The 23138-nt window shown below is 44.1% G+C and overlaps 2 protein-coding genes across 2 annotated transcripts in view; one reads left to right on the top strand and one right to left on the bottom strand.

Moving 5' to 3' along the window:
- Positions 1–1765: 1765 nt before the first annotated feature.
- On the top strand, positions 1766–3218 carry LOC311017500 (urotensin-2-like). Its single transcript, XM_084015882.1, has 4 exons — positions 1766–1971; positions 2334–2435; positions 2893–2933; positions 3023–3218. The coding sequence occupies exons 1-4, from the start codon at positions 1866–1868 to the stop codon at positions 3134–3136; spliced, it is 363 nt and encodes a 120-aa protein (XP_083872008.1). The 5' UTR covers positions 1766–1865; the 3' UTR covers positions 3137–3218.
- A 248-nt stretch (positions 3219–3466) lies between these two features.
- The window catches only part of camta1a (calmodulin binding transcription activator 1a), a gene marked incomplete at its 5' end in the record, with an annotated part of 268682 nt that continues 249010 nt past the window's right edge, over positions 3467–23138 (bottom strand). Inside the window, 13 exon segments of the mRNA XM_084016249.1 lie at positions 3467–8824; positions 10903–10933; positions 11285–11359; positions 11962–12161; positions 12332–12352; positions 12563–12634; positions 13594–13837; positions 14154–14332; positions 15183–15649; positions 15781–16129; positions 16242–16320; positions 16404–16600; positions 16735–16913. Coding sequence (XP_083872375.1) covers positions 8792–8824; positions 10903–10933; positions 11285–11359; positions 11962–12161; positions 12332–12352; positions 12563–12634; positions 13594–13837; positions 14154–14332; positions 15183–15649; positions 15781–16129; positions 16242–16320; positions 16404–16600; positions 16735–16913 — 2126 coding nt within the window. The 3' untranslated portion in view covers positions 3467–8791.

The raw sequence follows: 23138 nt of genomic DNA, 5'->3' as shown, positions 1-23138 counted from the left end.
TTTGAAGACCACTAAAACGAGAAAGGGAGGGAAAAAAGACAGCTGTCCATGAGGATATTTCCCTCCTCTGAGCCACACCGAAGAGGTTACAAAGGACGCATATTTGCTTAAAATGTGTAGAAGTGGCAGACCTGTATTCTATAGTGCATGGTTAATCTCATTTTGTAGATGTGATGTTGCCCTCTGCTGGCTGTACATACCATAATAGATATCCACGAGGTCAAATAATGACGAGTCAAAAACCTGCCTTGTCACATAGCTTGGACTATTCCAGTTGTTTGGTGTGTCTATATGGCTGTCCATGAATCAGCTATTTTCTGTAATAATGTGTTCATGTGAAATGTTGATAAATAAAATATTGATTCACCTGAGTCATCTGAGTCATGTCTGGCGGTGGGTATTTCATCACATTTTGCTGTTCCAAGAAAGGTACTTCATGAATTCAGAGAGATTCAGATATTTCTGTGTTTACTCCAGTGCATTATGACATTATGAAGCCAGTTGCTTATTTTAAAACTTTTTTCCAAATCACCAGGTGAGATCTAATGCAGACTAAGCACCACTTGGAGCCATGCAACGCTGCTTAGTATTTAACATTTTCAGAACAGGACTTGCAATAACATGTTGTCTGCCATTGAGAAATTGCTAATACCAGGCTGTCCTTTTAGTAAACGGATTCATTTATGTATTACTAAGGCAGGAAAATAAGCCTCTAAACATTAGATTCCTCATTAAATTGTAAAAGTGGAAAAGTTTATAGCGGGAGAAAACCTCAAGTCTGGGTGAGACAACATTTATTTTAGAGCCTGGAATAAACTGGGTAGGGCAGCGGGGCCTTGACTAATACAGAATATAAATTGTAATAGCTTTTCATGATATAAAGCAACACCTAATGGAGTGTCTGGCCTTCTGGCAATAAAATTAAATGTCACTGTCACTCCATTGATCCTCATTACCATACAGGAGACTGGACATTGACGTCACGCATCTGATAAATAAACAAATCACATAGGGAGGTGCAAAATGTGACGCCGTCTCCACCTGCCTCCCAGTCACCGCTGACAGGAAATGCTGGATGTACTAATAAAGTTTAGTTTTACGGCCCGACGGAAGAAGTGAACGCGCAAATTAAACGTCTTGCTAGACCGAGGCCTCTAAATAATCAATCTCATTCAGTGACCCGTGGAAAATTCTCGGCAGACTGAAATTGACTTCAAATGTCAGGTGGCTTATTGGCTTCAAGGCCTGAACCTACAAGTAAATATGCAGTTTAATAGAAGAATTATCGCTGCTTTGTATGCAGTTTTTTCTCTCTTTTTTTTTCTGTGGGCTTTGAGTCAAGAACATTCAAATAAGCCCAAGAGTTTAATGAGCTGGTCACTTAAAAGCATCAGTCATTTGGCTGCCCCCGTTCCTCCACCTGCTCCCCCCATGGGATGTTGTTGAGAATGACATCTGAAACACCTGCTTCAATCCCATTTATACCGACAGTAAAACAGTCAAACAAGCTTAAGAGCTGGTAAAACATGACTCTGACCTTGAAGCAGGGCCACGGCTCCATAATTCACCTGTGACTGCTTGTTGATTTATTACAGTTAGAAAGGATGGGACTGTGGAGATTGCTGATGGCTGTTGTGGCCAGTCCAAAAAAACAAAAACCCCTAAAGTGTGTGTGTGTGTGTGTGTGTGTGTGTGTGTGTGTGTGTGTGTGTGTGTGTCGGCTGCGTGGCAAGCGGGAGGGAGGGATAGGCTACAGCTTGAAGTATATAACCCAGTTGGGACCAACAGAGCGAGTACAAGTCTTCTTCCCACCTGAGGACCACCGTGTGAATCAGAGCCACTTCCAACATCAGCCTCCTGCAGTGATGAGGTGTAACCATCTCCTGTCCTGGGCCTTCCTGCTCGTGGCCTCCGGCCCGCTGTTGGCCCACCCCATCACAGAATCTGCGGAGATGCCCTATCCAGGACCTGGTGAGTGGAAAGTTATAGTTATATCTGTTATTCACAGAAATGTACTAATCCATTTTTTTTCTGTAATAAAACGTCATTTGTAAAGATTAATGGCAGGTAAGTCGTGTCCTCGGGCCTTGAGGTAATTACTTTAGACTCACAGCGTTGAACCCTCATTGACGGAGGATTTCTCGGCTGTCAGATTTCTGTTCAAGTAATTAAAAAGTCATCGTTAAATGTCAAGAGTGAAACCGTTTGGTCACATACATTTTCTCGAAATTGTACCCACACACACACACACACACACACACACACACACGATATGTACATGTGCAATCTAATTGGGTGTAACCTGCTCTGCGCTGTGGTTCTGTTCTTCTCAGTGTCGATGGAGGACGCCGGAGATGATCTGTCTCTCTCTGAGCAGAGCTTTCCTCCTCAGGATGGTGCTGGTCTCAGATATTCCACTCTGATAAACGGTGAAGGTGAGACACACACACAGCTCATCCTGCATGAACACTTACTCTATCCAGAGTAGTAGTAGTAGTACTTTCTCTTTTTGCAGAGACATTGTGCTACACATTTTTGCTGATCCACACAGTTACACCAGTGTAACTCTACTGTTTCTATGGTTGGATACCGAGCAGCGCTGCTGGACGACCAGGTCGTAGTTGATGGAGGTCCTTTACTCTATCACCAAAAGCCTGATATGCACAGAAACATGGCTAATGCAACAAACAAAAGAACTGCCGTGCTTGTCTCAAATGTTTTCAGAGAATAATTGGTGCAGCCGTCAGCACTCACAAATAAGTATGTAACACATTTAATGATGCACAGAGGAAATGGAATGCGTCTCTAGCTTCCCTCAGCATTTTCAATGCAGCGAGCTGACACGAGTTGTCTCGGGTATCTGAATAATCTCATGTTCTATTTTCCCCTCAGGTGTCAGAACAGGCTTGTTTCCCAGGGGGATGAAAAGAGAGGTGGGTTTTCTACAAGTGTTGTGCTTTAAACAGACAAAGAAGAACTAAGGTTGTAAATAAAATAAAAAATGTTTTATCCTGTCTTCCAGGTGCTATTGGAGAAACAAAGTCTCCTAAATCCTTTCAGCCACGTGCTGGGCATCCGGAAGCAGTTCAGGAAGAGAGGAGGGAATTCTGAGTGTTTCTGGAAGTACTGTGTCTAAAACTGTCAACACAGGCGTAACAGGGCTTGCACTAAAACAAAAACCCTATCTTGCACTCACATAACATAATAAGAAACAAGATGCATACTCACACATACACACTCACAGTATTTTGTTCACAAAAAGAACAAGGCCATAGGTGTGATTGAGAACTTTGAGATGATATATTGAAATTACTTGTATGTTGTTGTCTTATGTTTGAAACAGAAATAAAATCTATATTATAGATGCTAATTGTCTTTTCTTGATACATTGCTGGTGGGAGACATGCGTCCCTTTTGTTCAAGTCAAAGAAGAAACAAAATGACGGAGCAAACTTTTCTTCTCGAGTTTTCTTCATTTTTTCCTTTTTTTATTATTTTACAGCAGAAAGAATATAAAGCATTCAGAAAACATCTTCCATATTTTAAGGGCAATTCAAAACTGTTTTGCATGGCTTCAGCAGCTGAAATCTCATTTTTTTTTTCCATTTTTTTTTTAAACATATCCATCGAGTCAGTGACGCTTGTACATGCACAATTACAAAAATAAAACTTACAAACAAGAGAAAGGGAAGAAAAAGGAGGTAAAGCAAAACACATTAGGAGAACCGAGAGGAGATGAAACTTTTTAAGGGGCGGGGGGTCGGGAGCAGAGAAAAATTGGGTCACATAACAGGGAAAGACAGAGAGATAGACAGCTATAGAGGAGAGGAAAATAGATCTAACACTAGTTCACATGCAAAGTGTTGAGGACCCAGAACTTTCTATCAAAGCAGGGCCTTTTTTTTCTTCTTCTCGGTTTTGGAATTGATGAAAACGTGCAGTTCGGTAAAGGGTGCCATATAATTGCTGTCCATAAACTACTGAATGCTTGTCTTGCAATACTGGCATTTGCATAAGAGTAAGTCGACTACATGTGTCCAATCATTTTTAAACTTCACTAGGTCTATAGGTCTCCACAAAATAGTTCTTTATTGCTCTGTGTCCACGAGTGGAATATGTTGTAAAACTGTTTCTGTTCTGTTGTCCTGATGTGCCTACCTTTCTCTGGTTTTGGGTGCTCGGGGGGAAAAAGAAGAGGAGGAAAGGCAGATTCCCAGGTCAATTCGCAGAACGTCTTGAAATTGATAATACGGTATGTGAAGAGTGCCCCGTCAGCGAACCTGTCATCCCGTTCATAAATGGCAGTAAAAAGAAGATTTGCAGGTGAACTTTTCACATAGCTACACTCTTTATCTTAAATACCCTCTACACTTTGTCACTTAAATAAATTAAAGGCCTAAAGAACCGGCCAGAATTATACTACGATTTGACAGGCTCCTATGACAGAAAGTCAAATCATTTATCTTAATGAGCTATATATAACAGGACTTTTTATTCCAGGGCTCCGCCGGTGTCGGTGATGATCAACTTTACTGAGAGGAAATGGATTATATATTCGATATTCACTCATTTTAAAGACTTCAGCGTGGCGGCGGGGAAACCCCGTCTGTCCAGAAACACCGCTGAAAGGTTTTTTATTTTTCTCCTCATTTCAATTTCAGCTTCTTCTGCCATGAATCACAGTTGTCCTGCTCTGCTTCCTCCTCCCCATTTTTTTTGTTTTTTTGGCACCCTGAGTAAAATACAGAAGGGAGGTGAACCAGTCCCTCAGCCTGGAGAAGAGTGTACAAATGAAGCAGACGACCGTGTGACGTGTCTGCACGTGTGCTGCTGTGCTGTGTCTTGTGCATGTGTTCATGTGTACCGTGTGTCACTTGATTAATACTTGCTATACATACTGTCACAATGTTCTCCAACCATGTCCGTTTTTTATTTCTATTTAAAAGTTGGGAGCACACTGATCAAATCTAAACTGAACCAAAAAAACGAATGATAAAAGTCTAAAAAGTTTGGTCTAAAAAAAACCCCAATATTGTCCTCATGCTTTGCTATGAAAACTCCAGTAGCTACCGAGTTTTGATCACTGGCTCGTTGTAGGTTTTCCCATCAGCTCTCCAGTCACATGCCCTCTGTCTTTCTGAGTTCTGCGACACGTCGAAACCAACGTTCATCGTTTTACAGAACAGTAAGTCTTTTTAACAAGTCTATCCGACTACAGGTTCTAGGAAAAATAAGCATGCTTTAGGTGCAGTTTCGGTCACCCAGTTAACTATTTTTACCCATGCAAGCATAATAAATCCGTCTCCGTTTTTTGCCACGACGTTGCATTGGCTATGCATTCTGACCGCAGACCGGGAGGAATGAATGCAAGGCAACAAACCCCAGTAGTGGCGAGTGTGATTTTAACAAGCTGCCCCCATTAGAAAAAGGAAAAAAAAAGGCATTCAAATAAAGGAAATAAAGCTTTGCATGTCGACAAGCTGGAGTGCTGCAGGGGGAGGGGGGAGGGGGGGTATCATTGTCGCTTTGGTGAGTGTAAGGTGACGGTGATCATGTGTGTGTGTGTGTGTGTGTGTTCATGTAGAGGATTACAGCACTGTTTGCATGGGGGTGACCACGTTCTCTCACATTCTCTCAACCTCAGGTACAGTATACGCATTCTGACACCGGGGTTTCACGTGATCAGGATATATGAATAGGCACTTTCTACATAAACACTCGGGAAATAAAAGTTTACATTATCAGGTGTGTGCGTGTGTGTGTGTGTGTGTGTAAAACAACAAAGGAAATGAATCTGAGAAATACCTACTTAAGCCTAGTAATTATCGAACAAACATGACAAACACTTCAATAAACAAAAAACTCAAGTTTTTCAGTGGCACTTGGCTGAATAATCAAATGTCATTACTTTGATACAGAATACACTTCCTGGTAGTTCTGGTAGGAATATATTATAGAAATTAGGCAGCAACCAACAGGCACCTCTGAACCAGCAGCTCATGTTCTCTCTCTCTCAGATTGTTCCTACAGCCCAATCAAATACATGTGTATATATATTATCCAGTGTATAAGACACGTCTTATGCCTCATAATTCTAAATGGCACCAGTGCACTGTTTTACACGTTAGTTACTACAGTCATTTTGGCTCATTGACAATTCTTTTTTTTTTTTTTTTTTAGTGCCGTCCTCCCGGATAGAATCGGTTTAGCACCTTTGAATGTCAGAAACAGTTAGTTTTGCAACGGCTGCTTGACAAAGAAAAATCCAGTCACGTACAGAATGCTACACATGTTTTTCAACTAGACATCCTTTTCTTTGTTCTTTTTTGACATGGAATACAAGGTCTACTTAGACCCTGGCAGCCTCGATCACGGTGTTCCCCCCCACCCCCTTTTCATTAAAACACATTGTACCAGGAAAATCCTGTCACCAGTTTATTACAGGGACCGGCCAAGAATTGATAAATCAATGCTCGCTGCAGCATAGTGTTAAGTCAAAGAGGTGAATTAAATCTTCCCCCTTTGACAGAGAGTAATTACCCGGATGACTTTATAGGAACACCGTGGGCAAGGCTGCCAATCTTTAAGCTCAGGCAAGATACCTCAGTAACACATTCCATTTGCAATGACAACAAAAATAACATGTAAACTCTGCTATGATGTAGTCAGTGGTGGCCAAATGCTTCAGTTATCTGTGGGGACGGTGGAGACATGAAAGACATGAATGACTTCTGCTTAAATATGACTCCCTCTGCAAAACGGTGTACCTTATTGTTCCGGTGATCCTCGACCACTTGTGATCTCATGGTCTTCAGTGCTAGTGTGTAATTTCACTGTATGATTATCTGTTCTGCAAAAATTAACTTAGTTCTCTTCTTAAACTAAATAGCATTCACATACCTTGGCACCATTGGCAAAAGATTCTTGGTAGCCCAAAACAAAAACAAAAAAAACAACAAACAAACAAAAAAGAAAATGTAAACATAACCGTACTTGTTTTTAAGATAATTTTGCAGACTTCTCCTAACTCTAAATACAGTATTTTTTTTTAACTTTTTATATTGCAATAATATCATGCTTTAGCAAAATGTTCTTCTCAAGAACAATCAAAATAAAATAAAATACTCTAATAGTGAAATATTTTAATTTTACAGAGCATAGCCACTACTGCTTTTGTTGTTTTTTTCCCTTTTTGACTCTGTTCATACTTTTCATGCACATAGCTCATTTTTATCCCAGTTATTTACACTATTTACAAACAATACAACCATACTTCTTAGGCATTCAAACAAAACTATACAAATATTCTGTTTTTGTCTCGCACCTGTTTTTGACCCATTTTTAATGAATAAAATAATATATTTCTAAAATACAATCCCCTTTGGGTAAATGTTTTTTTTTTTCCTACATACTTTCAGCCTTCTTTATATACAGAAATCGCTCAATTGTCAAAAATATGGATTTGTCAAACCCCTATTTTGGGACAAGCTTAGGGACCCCTCAAAGAATCTCTAAGACGTCAAGGCAATGTATGTGATCTTCCCCTCAACAGCCTTCACAGGCCCTGAAGGTCATTTAAAAAGAACAGTAATAACCTGCATGACCATAACCATTACAACACAAAATAGGCAAGTTCTTTTTCTCTTGTTAGGTTTCAGAGGATCAATCAACTGAACGAAGCAAAAACCCAAAAAGAAACAGGACAATACGGGGGATAGCTTCATTACTGAGATGGTAGAACTTACGGGGGGGGGGGGGGGGGGGGGGGGGGGAGATGGAACCAAAAAGGAAATCAGAGGATAGGCTGAAAGACTAGACCATAAAGCACACAAGCAAAGACTTTTCTTGCCAAGAAGTCATGCATTTTTTTCTTGGTAGGATTCAACAACATAGAGTCTGAAGGTACAGATCACCAATACATTGGACATGATGGAACAAATACATTGGACAGTATGGAACAAATTCAAGTAATAAAGTGACAATATATACGATAAAGCATAGGGTTTTGTTTTTTTTAAGAAATGGCAAAACAGAACTTTTTTTATCCCCCATCTGCTTCTGCATGGTTAAAACCCCGGACTACATTCATTTGTAGCTCCACCCGTGTGGGCAGACTGGTGGGGGTAGAGCACAGTGGGACAGCGGGAATTGTTGAGCTAAATTGAATATCGTATCATCTACAGCAGTGGATAGAAGTGGGCGTGTGGGTGACCAATATATTTGGTTAAGAAAAAAAGAAAAAGAAAAAAGGAAATCCTCCTTCAAATGAATTGATTGGTCACTTAAAAACACATTTAATAGCCCAGAGTGTTTCTGCGTGCTCTCCCTGTCCTCTGAGATCTTCTGCAGCCTTAATTTCACGTCTTGAGGTCCTCGTGTTTGACAGACCTCCTACATGTCCCGCGTTCGCTTCCTTTACCGTCCAAAGCCTCTTCGTATTCAAAAAAGACAAAGCAATCCATGAAAAAGTGCAAAAGAATGCCATGAAGCAAATGTCCAGCAACCCCCACCCCCCCTCCCCCCCGACCCATTTAGTTTATAATCCCGTAGAAGTTGCCACTCTCCGACCAAAAATCAAGTCAGTGGAAAAGAAAAGATATGTGAAAAAATGCTGTTGTACACGTAATAGTAGTCGAACCAGTAACACTGCAGTAGTAGTAATAATTGCAGTGCTTGCAGTGATGCTTTTCCCCCCCGTTTCTCTTGTAAAATGTCTCGGATACAAACAAAAAAGAAAAAAGAGGAGTCAGGAGAGTGATGTCACATCGAGAGGGGGCTCTTCCGAGGGGTCTCATGTTCCCTGGCCCTTTTCAATTCTTTCACCCTGGAACACAGACAGAGACGGGTTTCTATGAGCATGAGCATCCATGACTTCTAGTAACAAGCTTATCAAGACACACACACACACACACACATGTCACACACGGCCCTAACAGCGTCACGCTGTTCAGCCGGAACCAACACAACAATATCACATCAGCCCAGATCATCGGGAGCTACGGCGGCCTGTGAAGGAAAAAGCTGGTCAGGACTGTTATGAACTTGCACTCTGGAATGGACAGAAGAGGATAACAGAATCATTACCGTATGAATCTAGTACCTTTTTAGGATACACAATACAAGAAACCTCATTGTGCATTTCATTCTGAAGTGTCCCAACGCTATATGATGGTGATCATAATTACTGTAATTGCATTTTCTTTCGAGTTAACACTCAACACTTTCTTCCCTGAAAATGCAGCATGTGGTGCCTCACACCATGAGGGCGCCGACTCCTTTGTTTCTTGCAAAATATAGTTGAATGTAGGGCGGCCCTTTTACACATCACTTCACTTAGTCGTGATGAAAAGCATGAATCGGTGCGGTAAATGTCTATGGGCTAGGCTGAGGTCACATCCACATATAAAACCCTACAAAGTGTTTCCAAACACTCGGATCAGGGCTGAGAAGAAATGCTTCCGTTTGTTGCGGGGAGAAGCACCGTCTGCAGCTCACCGAGGAAAACCAGCAGAACCTGGCGTGGGTTCACAGAGGAGACGTGAGTCCCACGTGTACGAGCAAAAGGCGGTCAAGCCTGTCGAGCACACGGTTCAACCCATCGTGTAATGGATTCAGCCCTTTACTCTTGTTCTTAGCCGAATTTAGCTCCTGCAACATTCATGTAGTGAAGAGAGGCCGACTATAGTAGATACACGGTGCAGTTTGTGTGTGTGTGTGTGTGTGTGTGTGTGTGTGTGTGGCGGAGCTGGAGTCCTCCCTCGCGGTTTGAATCCATTAAAGCTCTGTGTTTTAGTCCCAAAGGGCGGAGGAACCAATTGTTTGGTTTTATTTTGTGACCTACATGCGATCGCAGCTTCCTAACCTATATCACAGTGTAGCCGACTTATATCAACAACGTCACCTGCTCTAAAAGCACGGCGCCCTATTTTAGGACGCTATACAGCAGATATGGGAAGAGCAAAAACATGAAATATGAATGTCAACAGCAGGTCAAAATAATCATATGCTCAAAATTCTTTGTGTCTATGATGTTCTGAACTTTTACCTACTCAGGTGTTTCTTTTCATGCCATTTTTTTTAGATGTATTCATTTTGTGGTCAACCAGTGGGCATAATACATTGAACAGACTAAGTTTTTAGTAAATGGAAATCAGAGGGGTTCAGTCCCCCTCTCAGTCTGTCCGGTGGCTAAAAACAGGACACACAGCCAGTCAGACAGACAGACAACTACTCGAGAGACAGCAGGCCCATAGCATGCCTAAAAGGTAGAAGGTCATAGTTGTCGCCACTTGACATGCAGCAGAATAAAACATGATCGTAAATAAAAAAGAAAAAAAAAAAGCTTCCCGTTCTCTCAAACTGGCTATCTGCATAAACCACACAACACTGAAATAAAACAAAAACAACATGAACACAAAGTAATCCCCCAGGAGAGAAAGACAGAGACAAAGAGAGTCAGAGAGGTGCCTGTTAAGTGTTGCAGCGATATTGTCATTCATAAGCATTTTTTTTGTTAGTTCGAGTTCGAGAGGTTGAGTTTCTCAGTCCACCTGTGGCTCCGGTCGGCAGCCGTCATGCAAGCAGGCATCAAGCAACAGTGATGGAGAAGGAGGAAGGGATGGGTGGAGGGATGGGAGAGAGAGAGAGAGAGAGAGAGAGAGAGACAAAGAGAGAACACGAGAGTGAGGGAGAAGGAGGGATAGAATGCAAAGGGCTGAGACACCTCAGTGGGAGATAATTATATTATTAAAGAGGGAGGAACGGAGAGAGCGAGATAAGAGGGAGAAAGAAGCATACAGAATAACAGAGAGAGAGAGAGAGAGAGAGAGAGAGAGAGAGAGAGAGAGAGAGAGAGAGAGAGAGAGAGAGGGGCACGAACTGAGTTGCTGAGGCTGCACTCACCCGCTTGAACAGTCTATGGTCCATCAAGGGGCTTGGCATAAACAGCAAAACAATACCAGACAGCTATTAGCACACAGTAGGCACTGTGAGGGAGGGGGGGGCGAGGACAGGTGGGGGGGAGGGGGGGGGGGGGGGGGGGGGGCAAATACAGTGAGGGGTTGGAGCTTAGGTGTTTCTAGCCGCCCTATTTGTCCAGCAGAAATAAATCAAACACACATAACACCGAGGAGAAGGAAAAGTGGAGAGGGAGATGGACAAAATGATACAACTAGTGGTAGTTTCTACTGTCTTACAGATTAGCTGTTATCTAGTCTATGTAGAGTGTGTGTGTGTGTGTGTGTGTGCGTGTCAGCATGTGTGTGAGTCCGTGTCGGGGCTCTACCTGTGGCGGCAGCGGCGTAGGAACCTCATGATCTTCCTGGCAGCCTGATCCTGCCTCTTTGTGAGTAGACTCCCTCTGTAAAACACCACAAAGAGAGGAGCGTCTCAGAGCGACCAGAGAAATGTCGTGCATCTCCGTCGTTATGAATTTTATTATTTTTCTTCCAATGAAAATGTGAAGGGTCCTTTATTGTATTCTATATTGGAATTCATTAGATAGAAAAAAAACCTGAAGTCAGATTATTAATATTATTTAAACTGACTTTTGTCTCATGTTTTTTAATTATGTGTTTTGATTTTTTTATTTATTTTTTTTATTTCTAGTGGTATTTATTTCTTTGCTTGCTCATTTTACTGTTTGGGTTTTATTTTAACAATTTTATAATGTGAAGCACTCTGTGACTTTGTTTGTAAAAAGTGCTATATAGAATAACCATTTTATTATTATTATTATTATTATTATTATTATTATTATTATTATTAATAGTAATAATAATAAATCCTTCTGTAAGTTTCTGTCCATAAATGACTTCAGGAATCTAGTTAGCCTTCATTAACTCATCATCATTTTGTAGTACAATAAAATGTGTGATCTCTTCATTATACTGCCGCATAGTATAGTAGTAGTATATATATATATTTTTTTGGCCTACAGTATGCTACAGTATGAGTGTCTACCTCAGTTTGTGCTGCACCAGGGCAGCAGCAGCCCCGCGGTGATGGGGCTTCAGCCTGCCAAACTCCTTGTAGCTGCGGTAGTATTGCTGAATGAGCACGGCAGCCCTCCTGCTCTGCTGAAACTTCTTCTGTTCGTGGTAGCTGCGGAATTTACTCTGGATAAGGATGGCGGCCTGCGTCATCTTCTTATAAAGTGCATACTGCCAACGAGAACAAAAACAGCGTGTCACGCTCTGCTGTGTGTGTGTGTGTGAGTGTGAGTGTGTGTGTGTGTGAATACTGCAACGGTGCTATGGGTTCACGCTGCAGCAGAGGAACGCAACCTGAAATTTGGCAATGAATTCAGCTGCTGATAGTGAAAAGGTTTTACCTTCAAGGCTATCCATGTTAGCTTGTAAATAGAAAAAGGGAAATATTTTAAATGATGCACTAACATACTCTATTCTCAAAAAAAAACTGTTGAATTAAAAAAAAAGAGTATTAATTCATCGACTCATATAGATAGAAGTCTCCTAAAAACTATGATATACACGGATTACGTTGGAACCTGTCATCAAAAGGGCTTGATCGGAATGAATCCATAATAATTGGCAGTGCCTACCTGTTTGTATTTCTTGTAACAACGTTGAATAACAGCAGCAGCTACTTCCTGTTGCTCTCGGAGCGGCCGCCCCTGTTGGAGAGTAGAGTGGGGTAAAGGTCAGAGGTCACAAATTAACCCTGCAATTTGCCACAAAAGGACATCAGGGGCTCTGTTAGGCCGGGTCCTCCTGGTGGCCGGCGTGTGAATGCCACCCTGGCGTGAGTCCACCCCCTGGAGAACCCTGGAGAACCCTGGAGAACTGGGCACCCCCCCCTCCTCCTCCCTCCCCCCGTGTGAGCAGTAGGGAGGAAGAGGTGAATTGTTGAGTGACAAGAAAGCCCAAAAGGTCCACCTCAGTATCAGCTGGCAGACAGGCATAACAGATGACTGTAAACGACAGCGAACAGTTTGTCATATGAAAACTCATTAAAAGTAGCTGGGTGAGGGGGGGCAAGTTGAGGAATGGGATCGGGCAGGGGGGGGGGGGGGGGGGACCGGTGTGTGGAGAGCTTGTTGAAAACAGGCAGTAGCAGGCTCCATACACCTAACTAAGAGACAGAAACAGAGACAAAGAGAGAGAGAGAGGGAGAGAGAGAGAGAGAGAGAGAGAGGAGAAGAGCTTAACTGTGTCTAATTGGAGGAGGGGGGGGGGGGCAGTGCAGTCGTTACTCTAAGCAAGGCCATGCTCTGCTCAAGGCACCTTCCCATGCTGAAACCACAGGGACATATTTGGAGATATTGTTGTAATGTGTGCAGAGGAACAGAGGATGAGACAGAGGCAGAAATAGACAAACGTGGATCATATTAAGTACAATTAGAAACAGTACACAAAAGGCACTAAATGAACCCGCATCACATCCCCTGAACTTTACTGCAAAAAAAAAAATTGAACCAAATAAAAATGAACCCTTCTCTCCGAAAGCCCAAAAGAAAAAACAAAAAAATCATTTATTAATAATAATAATAATAACACCAGTCCTAACAGTACAGCCCTGTCACTGTGGGCTGCAGTACACACAGCATGTGGCACCCGAGCACCGGGCCTGTACCTTGTACTTGCGGAAGGCAGTTTGGACTAGGCGGGCAGCCTCGTATAGCTCTCTCTGCTCTGGGTCTGACAGAGTCAGCTGGGCCAGGTCTCGCTCCACCTTGCTGTTGGAGGCATTGATGAACTCACTCCAGTCGGCGGGGGACGGGAGTGCGGACCTCTCCAGGGGCCCCTCTCTCAGTGGAGACCCCCCAGGACTGAGACTGGGGTTGGATGATGGGGTCAGGGGTTCATTATAAAGAGATCTAAGGGACGGAAGACGACATGAAATGGTCACTTTTTTCCCCCCAGACTATTATTTCTCATGTTTCTTTTAATAGAAAGTGTTTATTTTTAGTTTGTTTCTTGCAAACTGCAGGGGGTGTAAATCAAACTCCCAATAACAACAACACAGTCACAGATAACAGCCGCTCTTCTCAAATTGACATCCCACTGGTTTACCCTTTTGAATGATCCGTCTTGTCATTACGCCGGGGGAAAACACACATGCTGTACACACACGCTCCAACACTTGCAATGCAATAGGCACATCTGCTTCTCCTGCCCCACGGTCCTCCTTACCGGAGGTGTATGATGCTGGGCAGCTGCTCCACATCTCCAAGGTAGTTGGCCAGCCAGTTCATGGTGTTGCTGACCCCCGACGTGTCTAAGGGCACCGAGTCCGCTGCGGTAAAGTTCTCCCTTTTGATTCTCTCTGGCGTCGCTTCAATGATGTGTTCTGCCAGAGTCATCATGTTGGCCTGTTTTGTTGGGACAAACAAACACGACTGAGGGGAGGGCCCACCTTGTTAATTACCATATAAAGTCTATTTCGGTGACTCCGCATGATCTACACGTGCGGTTTTTTTAATTGCCTGGCGGCGTGACAAAAACGACGGCTTGAATGTGAACGGAGCGAAATAAAGAGGAGAGCGTTGCTGTTCGAGGCGGAAATTCCTAATCCTGCACTTCATTCCGTTGGAGGGGTAGTTAGACTGAGATGGATGGCTGGAAGAATCCCTTGGCTATGGAAGTGGATCAATGGGGAGTTTATTATGCAGTGATGGTCATCGACAGAGTGCCAGGTTGGACTGGTGCGTGCCGCCTACCCAGTGCAAGGAGGCGGACGGAGAAGAGGTGGCACGCCACGGTTGTGTCCATATTAAATCTCATTTTGCCATTTTTTCTCCACTGGTGGCAATGTGATCCATATGCATGCCAAAATACTGCAACGCCCATATATATATATTACATATACATGTACCATATCTAAGATCTATGTAAGATCTATACTTTTTTTTTTGTTCAAGCCTTTTTATTACAGTGTAGAAACGGGGAGAGAGAGACGGAGATGACATGCAGGAAATGCATCCCAGGCGGGAGTTGAACTCGGGCACTGCGGCACCGGCCGCCCCCTAATTTCCATTCTTAACCAACATTGTAATACGTTTTCTCTTTGATTGTTTGTTGCCAGGGATCTAGTTATCTTATCATCGCCTGCGAGAAGGCTCATATTTCGCTATTTATGTAACGCAACAGCAAAATAAACTATTTAGGCTCCACTGGCGCCAAGTTCTACACAACACTGCTGACTGAGTACACGTTGTTTACCTGCAGGTCATCCATCTGCGTGAGACAGTCCTGGTTCTCCAGGTCTTCCCGATAGGATAATAGTTCTGCATCAGCCATTTCTCTGTCCGCCATCACCAGCATGCCCAGCTGTTCCCGTTGACGCAACCGGTTCACCAGCTTCTCCTTCCCCAGGCTGCTGCTTCCGCCGCCGACGCCCAACGCCTTCCTCCCCATGCCGCCGCTGGAGAAACTCTCTCTGGAGGTCCACCTGGTGGTCCCCGTGCTGCCCCCCTTGTCTGAGCTCAGGCCCTCCGAGGACAGGCTCTTGGGGCTAGAGGACAGCTTGTGGAGCTGTTGCTGCTCCAGGCTCAGTGGAACAGACATGGCCTTGTCGGGCCGAGTCTGAAATAGTTCTGGGTTGGGTTTATGTTTTTTAGCTAGCGGGAGGTCTCTTTGGCCCTCGCTGCTGTAGTAGTTGGACGGCTCAGACCTAGGCCTTCTCAAGTCTGCAAAACAAAAGAAATAACATGAAATTAGCTCCATAGTACAGTATCAAAGGATCCTCCAGTCAGTGACTTATACAAGGCCATCAATTTAACAAATGTAAAGTAGGAGACACAAGGAGAACGGCACTGGCCTGGATTGAGGCTCGTGGTGCTGGATGTGGTTGTAGTGGTGGTAGGACCCCCTTTCTTGCCGCCGGGTGATACTCCACTGTTGTTTGCCCAGCTGACCATCCAGCTGTCTGTGGCGGGGGCGTCCGGGGCCGGGGAGAAGGACATGCGGGTTGCGGGTGGGAGAGGGGCCGGTTGCTGCTGCTCCTCCCTTTGTAGCTGCTCCAGACACTCGGCCAACTTGGTATGGCCACGGGATCGGGCTATCGAGAGGGGTAAGCGGCCCAGAGAGTCCGGGATAGCAAGGGCGCGTCGGTCCCATTTGTACAGGACCACCGCTGCCTCCAGGTGACCCAGTGCACACGCCCACATCTAGATGGGAAACAAGACAAACAAGAGCAAAGGGAGTTAATGGATTTCATTGCACCATACCGTTAAAAAGCAACAATCATTAAACTTGCATGTTCTTGTCCGGCTCACATACCAGAGGCGTGCAGGAGAAGTGATCTACATTGAGAGGGTCCACTTCTAACTCCAAATCAATGCTATCAGCGTGCTTGGTGCTGCACGGACGAGAGAAAACGATTACTGTCTCACTGCTGTTTAGTCAACGACACACCAAAGTGCAATTATGTTTTGTTCTCACCGCCACTTGATGAGCGTCTGGATGAGGGTGGCGTAGCCCTGGCCCGCGGCCAGGTGGAGGAGTGTCATGCCTCTGAAGGTCTTGGAGTGGATTAAATGTTTGGACTTGGCCCAGCAAGCTCTGCTCATCATCTTCTCACAGACCACAACGACACGACTCTCGAAGGAGCTGCTGGCCTGCGTCTGACCAGATAAACACTTATACACAGAGAAGCACATCATTAATGGTTGGTGTGTACGTCAACAACAACAACAACAAAATCAAGCATTAAACGTCTTAATGTACAACATATAAGTAGCCTGATGTGGCTTTTTCTTTTTTTTTTTTTTACCTGTGACTGGCTGTTGTTCCCTCCACCTCCTCCGCCTCCCCCGCCTCCTCCCCCACCCCCGGCTCCTCCCCCAGCTCCGCCACTCCCCGCACTGCTCGACTGCTGGTGGCTGGCCATCTCTGCCATCCTCCTCTCCATCTGCTCCAAGCGCTCCAGGATAGACATTCTGAACTGGTTATCTAGGCAAACAGTGGGACACAGAAGAAGAACACGTCAGCACGGAAAGTAGCATCCAGCGTGCAAAAAAAGGGGGGAAAAAAAGTCTGCCTTTGCTATTACCAGCACAAACAACCCTGACAAGACAAATGATCACACAGTATGCACCACAAGCTGCACCAAATATGTTGCTCCGAGGAGCATTGAGACTGTCGCAGTGACTTGGGGGGCTTAACGCGAGGCGTACAATCCACCAAATTCATTAGCCTATTTCTGAGGTACTGCAAAGCCGCAAGCTGATGGCAAGTTACTGTAATATCCTACTTTCGACTGGAACATTATAATCGTTATTAATCTCCCCAGAGTGTGAGTGAAAACAATAGCATCAATCATTAACTTCATAAAAACATTGGCTTTACTAAAATAACCTTTAAATGCCATCAATCATCCGCTAATGGCTGCCAACGCTAAACTCCTTTCGCAATCTCTCCCGCACCACTCAAACGCAGCCCCGGCAGACTAATACAGCCTGAATGATTAGCCAATGTGTGCTCTTGTGTGTGTGTTGGGGGGGGGGCTGTATTAAATACACCATATTATGGCCGAAGAATCACAGAATCCCTATTCCTTAAGCCTGCATGGTAGGGTGAGTAAGAAGTTGACAGTATATAATCAATCACAAAATGCACATGTCCAGAGTCCTTGGAAACCCCCGCTTCCCTGACACCAAGATGTATGGAGTGGTTACATGGTGCTTAGGAGGTGCTTTGCATCCTATGTCAGTTTTTGCGGGTCGTCCCTGCTCAGGTTCTCAGCCTCGTCGGAAAAATATAGAACACGCTGCATTATTCAACACCTGAGTGGGGAGAGGGCAGAGCAAGTTACTCCTAAAGACCAAAATGTATTTTAATTAAAGGAGCAGGCCAAAAAATAAATCAAGCAAGGGTGTACCTGATCAAATTAGCAGACTGTGACATTACCGGGCAGGTTTTGATCGCTACACGAAATGCATTTGAGTAACTGACGGCGAAAAAAGTCCTCACGCTTATTAACACTACAATTTAAACCTGTTGCAATATGTAAGGTTACAAGACACACGGCTCACTGAGACATTTAGGAAACCACCCCAAGAACACTCAACCACACTCAACCACACACACACACACACACACACACACACACACACACACACACACACACACACACACACACACACACACACACACACACACACACACACACACACACAGTGTGCTGTGTACAGACACTGGAATGGGATGGGCACAGAGAGCCCACTGCAGCAGGGAGTATAGAAGACTGCATTAGCATTCCCCATTTAGCCACTATGAGGCCGTTTCTGTGGCAACCTGCTGCCGAGCGGTAACTAGGCGACAGGAACATGGCTGTGTGTGTATGGTCTGCCTGCGTGCTATTGGCTTATTGATGAAGGGGAGGGGAAGGACTCGGTAGCAAAAAAAAAAAAAAATGGAGAGAGAGAAAGGCAAACAATGAAAAAATAAGAGTCCATAAATCTTCTTTGCTGTGCTTTTGTGTACCTGGCCTACTCTCTTTCCTCAGTGTTGACACCGGTAGGTAGGGACCTAATGACTCTAAGTGGGGAGCCTGCACAGCACGACCCGGTGACATTTTGCGCCTTACAATATCTTGGCAGTCACGGCTCGGGGCTCCATGGGGAGCTAATGTCACAGTCAGACCTCCTATAAGCCACCGCAAAAGAGGTCAAGTAACCGCTATCATTGGACAGAGAAACATAATGTCACTGCGCGAGTAAATTAGTGCTCTCGGTGACAACATGTTACACTGTAAATAATGCACTTGGGAGGACAACGTGAGCCTGCGTGAGGCTGCTCTCAGATCAGCCGATCACTTTCTCATCAAGAGAGAAAAAAAAAAAAAAAAACACACGCTTGGAGCGTTTTGCAGCGCTTCTTCCTATGTGGGATCACCTATCCACACGGTGACTGGGGCGAAGATTTGAAGAGCCTGTTCCAGACTGAGTGCTTGTGTCAAGAGGGGAGTCTGAGGGTTTCAGATAGGTCACAGCACTACAACCTGACTTGGTACACGGCTATGCTCTCCGTCTCCCTCCGGCTGACATGGGGGGGTGGGTGGATGGGGTGGGGGACGTAGACGGGGAGATGGAGAGTGAGAGAGAAAGAGGGGATAGTTAGCGGTTAGGCTGACATGTCTTTGTTCAGACCCAGTGCTGCAGTGTGCTGCAGTGCAGATGATGTCATCTCCACCTGCTGCCTGCTGCTCCAAATGTGATGCACGTCCACTGCAGAGGGAGGATGGGGGAAGAGACGAGTGGAAGGGGGAGGGGGGGAGGAGCCGCGGGAGGCGAGCAGCCAAACAGAGCCGGGACAACACAGTGACGTCGCTGACGGCCCTCCCACTACCCGGTTTACTCCCTTGTGACGGCGTGTGGCAGCGGACGTGGTCACTCGCACACATTTGGGACAGACTGTGACATGCTATTTCAAAAAAATATATGTATATATATGAGTCAGCCCTCCGCTCATTATATTGACACTTGACTGAAAGTTGATTAGTCAGCTGAGGTGCAGCTGACATGACACAAATATGCCTTCCAAAGCAAAGGTACGTTTCTGCAAATGAGTCCAGTTCGCTCACTTTATGATATAACTCTTCCCCCCTTGCTTTTTGGGGATTTATTCCCCTGCAGGACTTGGACCCCTTGCTCACTTTCGATATGAAAACTACAAAAGTGAGAAAGTACTCAGATGATGAAACGATTCACATTCCAAAAATCAAAAACTACACTGATTTTCATGCTCCATCATTTCGAGTTACTGTTAATGAGAAGAGAATTGAGTATTTTTGATCCACAGTTTGTTACATAACAATTATAGTGTCCTTGTTTTGAAATGCCAGTGATTATGTTGTTAATGATGACCTGACTTTTCTCCCCACAGAACTCCGAGACTGACACTTGACACAAAATAAAAACACCAAGACAAGAGGTCTTGACCTTTCATGACCGATAACCCAAATGAGTAATTTTGTTGCTCGTCTTGGGACCAACATTCATTAAAATAAATAGACTACTGTTGTCATCAGGGGACCCACTAGACACTGGTCCGTGACCTGGTCCCGTCATACAGATTAGGAAGCGAGGCTACGTGGGGAATTTCACACATCGATGCATAAGTATACTCTCTGCATGACGAAACTAGCATCTTATCTCTGTGGATCTGTTGTTGCTTTGTACCTGCTGCTACAGCAGAAAGCAGAGGACCCATGCGTTGGGTTTTAACCCACACAACGTCACAACCCCACCATGATGTGTCTTCAAGCCCAGTGGGGGTGAGATCAGGCTTGAATGGAGGAGGAAGACAGCGGGAGAGATTACAGGTAAAGAAAGGAGAGGGGCGAAGTAAGACGAGAAGTGGGGGTCGATCATATAGTGAACTTCTGATGTGTGGAAGGACGTCTTCTAATCCTCACTTCTAAACCTCTGCTTGGGTTCGTGCCAATCAAGTTCAGTGCTGGACCTCATTATCGTCCTGCAGCCAGTCAAATCCTCACATGTAACCCAGCAGGAGGACCGGAGGCCGGCCCCCATCCCCGGTTCTCCGTGTGAGCTGACTGACAGGGGCTGGTATTTGTGACCGTGCAGGGTAAGGGGCCAGGCCATCTGGCAGCAGCCCGCACAGCTGGAACACATGGCTGTCTGTTAATCAAAGGCTGACTTTACTTTCACACAGTGTAAATGGGCGGTTGTGGTCTATCTATTGTGATTTCCCTTTTTGTCTTATTCTTGTTAGCGGAGTGACAACGGAAGATTTAAATTGGTGAAAGGGATAATATTGCACGTGATAGAGACATGTATCTTTTCTACAATCTGTCATCGTGGCGTCAAAGCAATCTATCCGTCCATCTGCTGAATGGCTTATCCTGTTCAGGGTCATGAAGATGAGGTGTGTGTGGGAGGAGGGGAGGGGGGGAGCTGGATAGGTCGTCAATCCATCCACACCTAAACAGGCAGATTCATTCACATCCTCACCTAGATGCAATTTGTGTAAGAAGCTGGATCTGGAACTGGAGGAACATGCAGCTTCCACGCAGAAACAAAAGTAAATAAAATGCTTCTGCAGATTCATACTGCACAGATTAAATCATAAAAATGCTGTAAAACACGTTTCCTGTTTTCTCACCGCTCGGTGATCGTCCAGGCCTTGTATTAACATTTTGATTTCACTTCTCAAGTCAGCCAACAAGATGCCTGCATCGCTGGAATGACTTCTCTTGCATTGTATCACCAAATTACAACAGCAACAAGTGGAATTTGCAATTTAATGATTATATCCTGGCAGACACACCGTCTCACCACTGCTTCCACAGAGAATTTATTCACAACCTTATATAACAGTTTAATGACCGCAAACAAAGGTCACAATGCTTGAATGATACTTTTCTACCCTGCCATAAAGGTGAAACAGCTCTTAACCTACTGGCATTTCTCCAGATTTATAGGTCAATATGAGTATAGTCTGCATGCCCAATAGATACATTGTGTCATATTGAAGGTAAAATGCCAAGAGTGCACACCGTGGGGGATTCGCCATCAAGCGCTATCACAGTAATAGTGTAACAAAGTATTGGCTTTTTGTCTCGAAGAGAAGGAGTAGTTTTTTTTAAATATAGATTGACAATTGATGCAGTAACAAGTACATATCATTAGCTTCCTATTTCCATAAACAACTAGATACTGTTTGACACATCAGCTGCAGGCAGGAGTGCAAATGAGCCATGAGTGGAGAAATTATTATATATATATATATATATATATATATATATATATATATATATATATATATATATATATATATAAATAAACAACACAACCCAAGGGACAGGACGTCTCCAAAGCTTTCCATTAACAGTAAGACAACATGGTCTAAATGCATTTGCAGGAATTCTCAGCCTCTCCTCCCTTTTCCTCTTAATCTTTCTCAACATTGAACTTAAAATCATATGTCACATACTGGAATCCCATCTATGGCATATTGTAGTCCAGCAACAAGGACAGACAGCAGCGTGAACAGAGACCTCAAGCCATTTTATCTGGAATGTGATATAATGCATGCTTGGTTTGAGGATGTGTATATAAACCCCCCCCCCCCCTCTACTCGACTTGGTTTTACGGGAAGTCAGAGGGATACGACTGCACAGCATGAACAGGTAGTGAACCTGAATTTAATAAGCACATTAGCAGCCTGGCTCACTAAAGAAATGCAGAACTCACCACATAAAATGAAAGAAGCACTTTCCCCATATAATAGTTATATAATATACGATACAATTAGCTAAGCATACAGAAGAATAAATAACCTCCCTGTGCTTTATGAGCAGACTGAAGCCTGTGAGCACAGTGGTGGACAATCTAATGCATATTTCAAATCACAGCATAGACAGGCTTTGATGCATTATATAACGAAAGCAACCACAACCTATAGATTTCAAACTTTTCAAAGACTTTTCTAAACAGCTATCGGACATATCGCAACCACAAACTACACATGACACTTAAATGCATGACTATGCTATTGGATTGCATTAGATAGACCTGGCGTTACTGTGCTTATGTCTACTCACACTTAAATAAAGTGATGGACCACAAGGCTAAATACATAACTTGGCATCATAGAAAGACGGAAACAAAAGTATCAGCAGTCAGAAGCGATGTGCTCTCTACAAATGACTGTTCCTCTCTAAAGCCTCTCGTCTGTGGTGATCCGTCACCTTTAGCTGTACGCGTATCGCCGCTACTATTACTGCTCGTATTGCTATTGCTCTGGTTACTACTACAACTACGGCAACTGCTGCTGCGTTTGATATCATGGAATATTGTTAGATTGATTGACAAATCTGTTGTCACAGCCTGCACATGATCATACCCCTCAAAAACAAACAGTAGACGTAATGGCCACACACACACACACACACACACACACACACACACACACACACACACACACACACACACACACACACAGGTTCTTCTATTTGGGCTTGAGCAAAGAAGGCAAAACTCCTGGTAAATGAAATGTATACAGTCAATATTAATATTGCACCTCATGCTTCTGCAACAGTAATCTAGTGCTTCTGCTAACACCACTACTACTAGTAACACTAATGAACGGTTTTGTGCAGCAACACTAAAGCACACACGATCCCTACTGCTGCCAATTATACTAAGTAAA

Source organism: Eutrigla gurnardus (genome assembly GCF_963514095.1).
Source record: "Eutrigla gurnardus genome assembly, chromosome: 8".
NCBI classification, from domain to species: Eukaryota; Metazoa; Chordata; class Actinopteri; order Perciformes; family Triglidae; genus Eutrigla; species Eutrigla gurnardus.
The sequence above is the reverse complement of the archived record's forward strand: the minus strand, read 5'-3'. Positions and strand labels throughout refer to the sequence as shown.

Bases quoted from the DNA above. Each gene is read 5' to 3' on its own strand.
- LOC311017500 (XM_084015882.1), top strand. From the start codon at position 1,866: ATGAGGTGTAACCATCTCCTGTCCTGGGCCTTCCTGCTCGTGGCCTCC. The intron at 1,972-2,333 runs GTGAGTGGAAAG...TGTTCTTCTCAG, and splicing joins GATGCCCTATCCAGGACCTG to TGTCGATGGAGGACGCCGGA. The intron at 2,436-2,892 runs GTGAGACACACA...TTTTCCCCTCAG, and splicing joins CACTCTGATAAACGGTGAAG to GTGTCAGAACAGGCTTGTTT.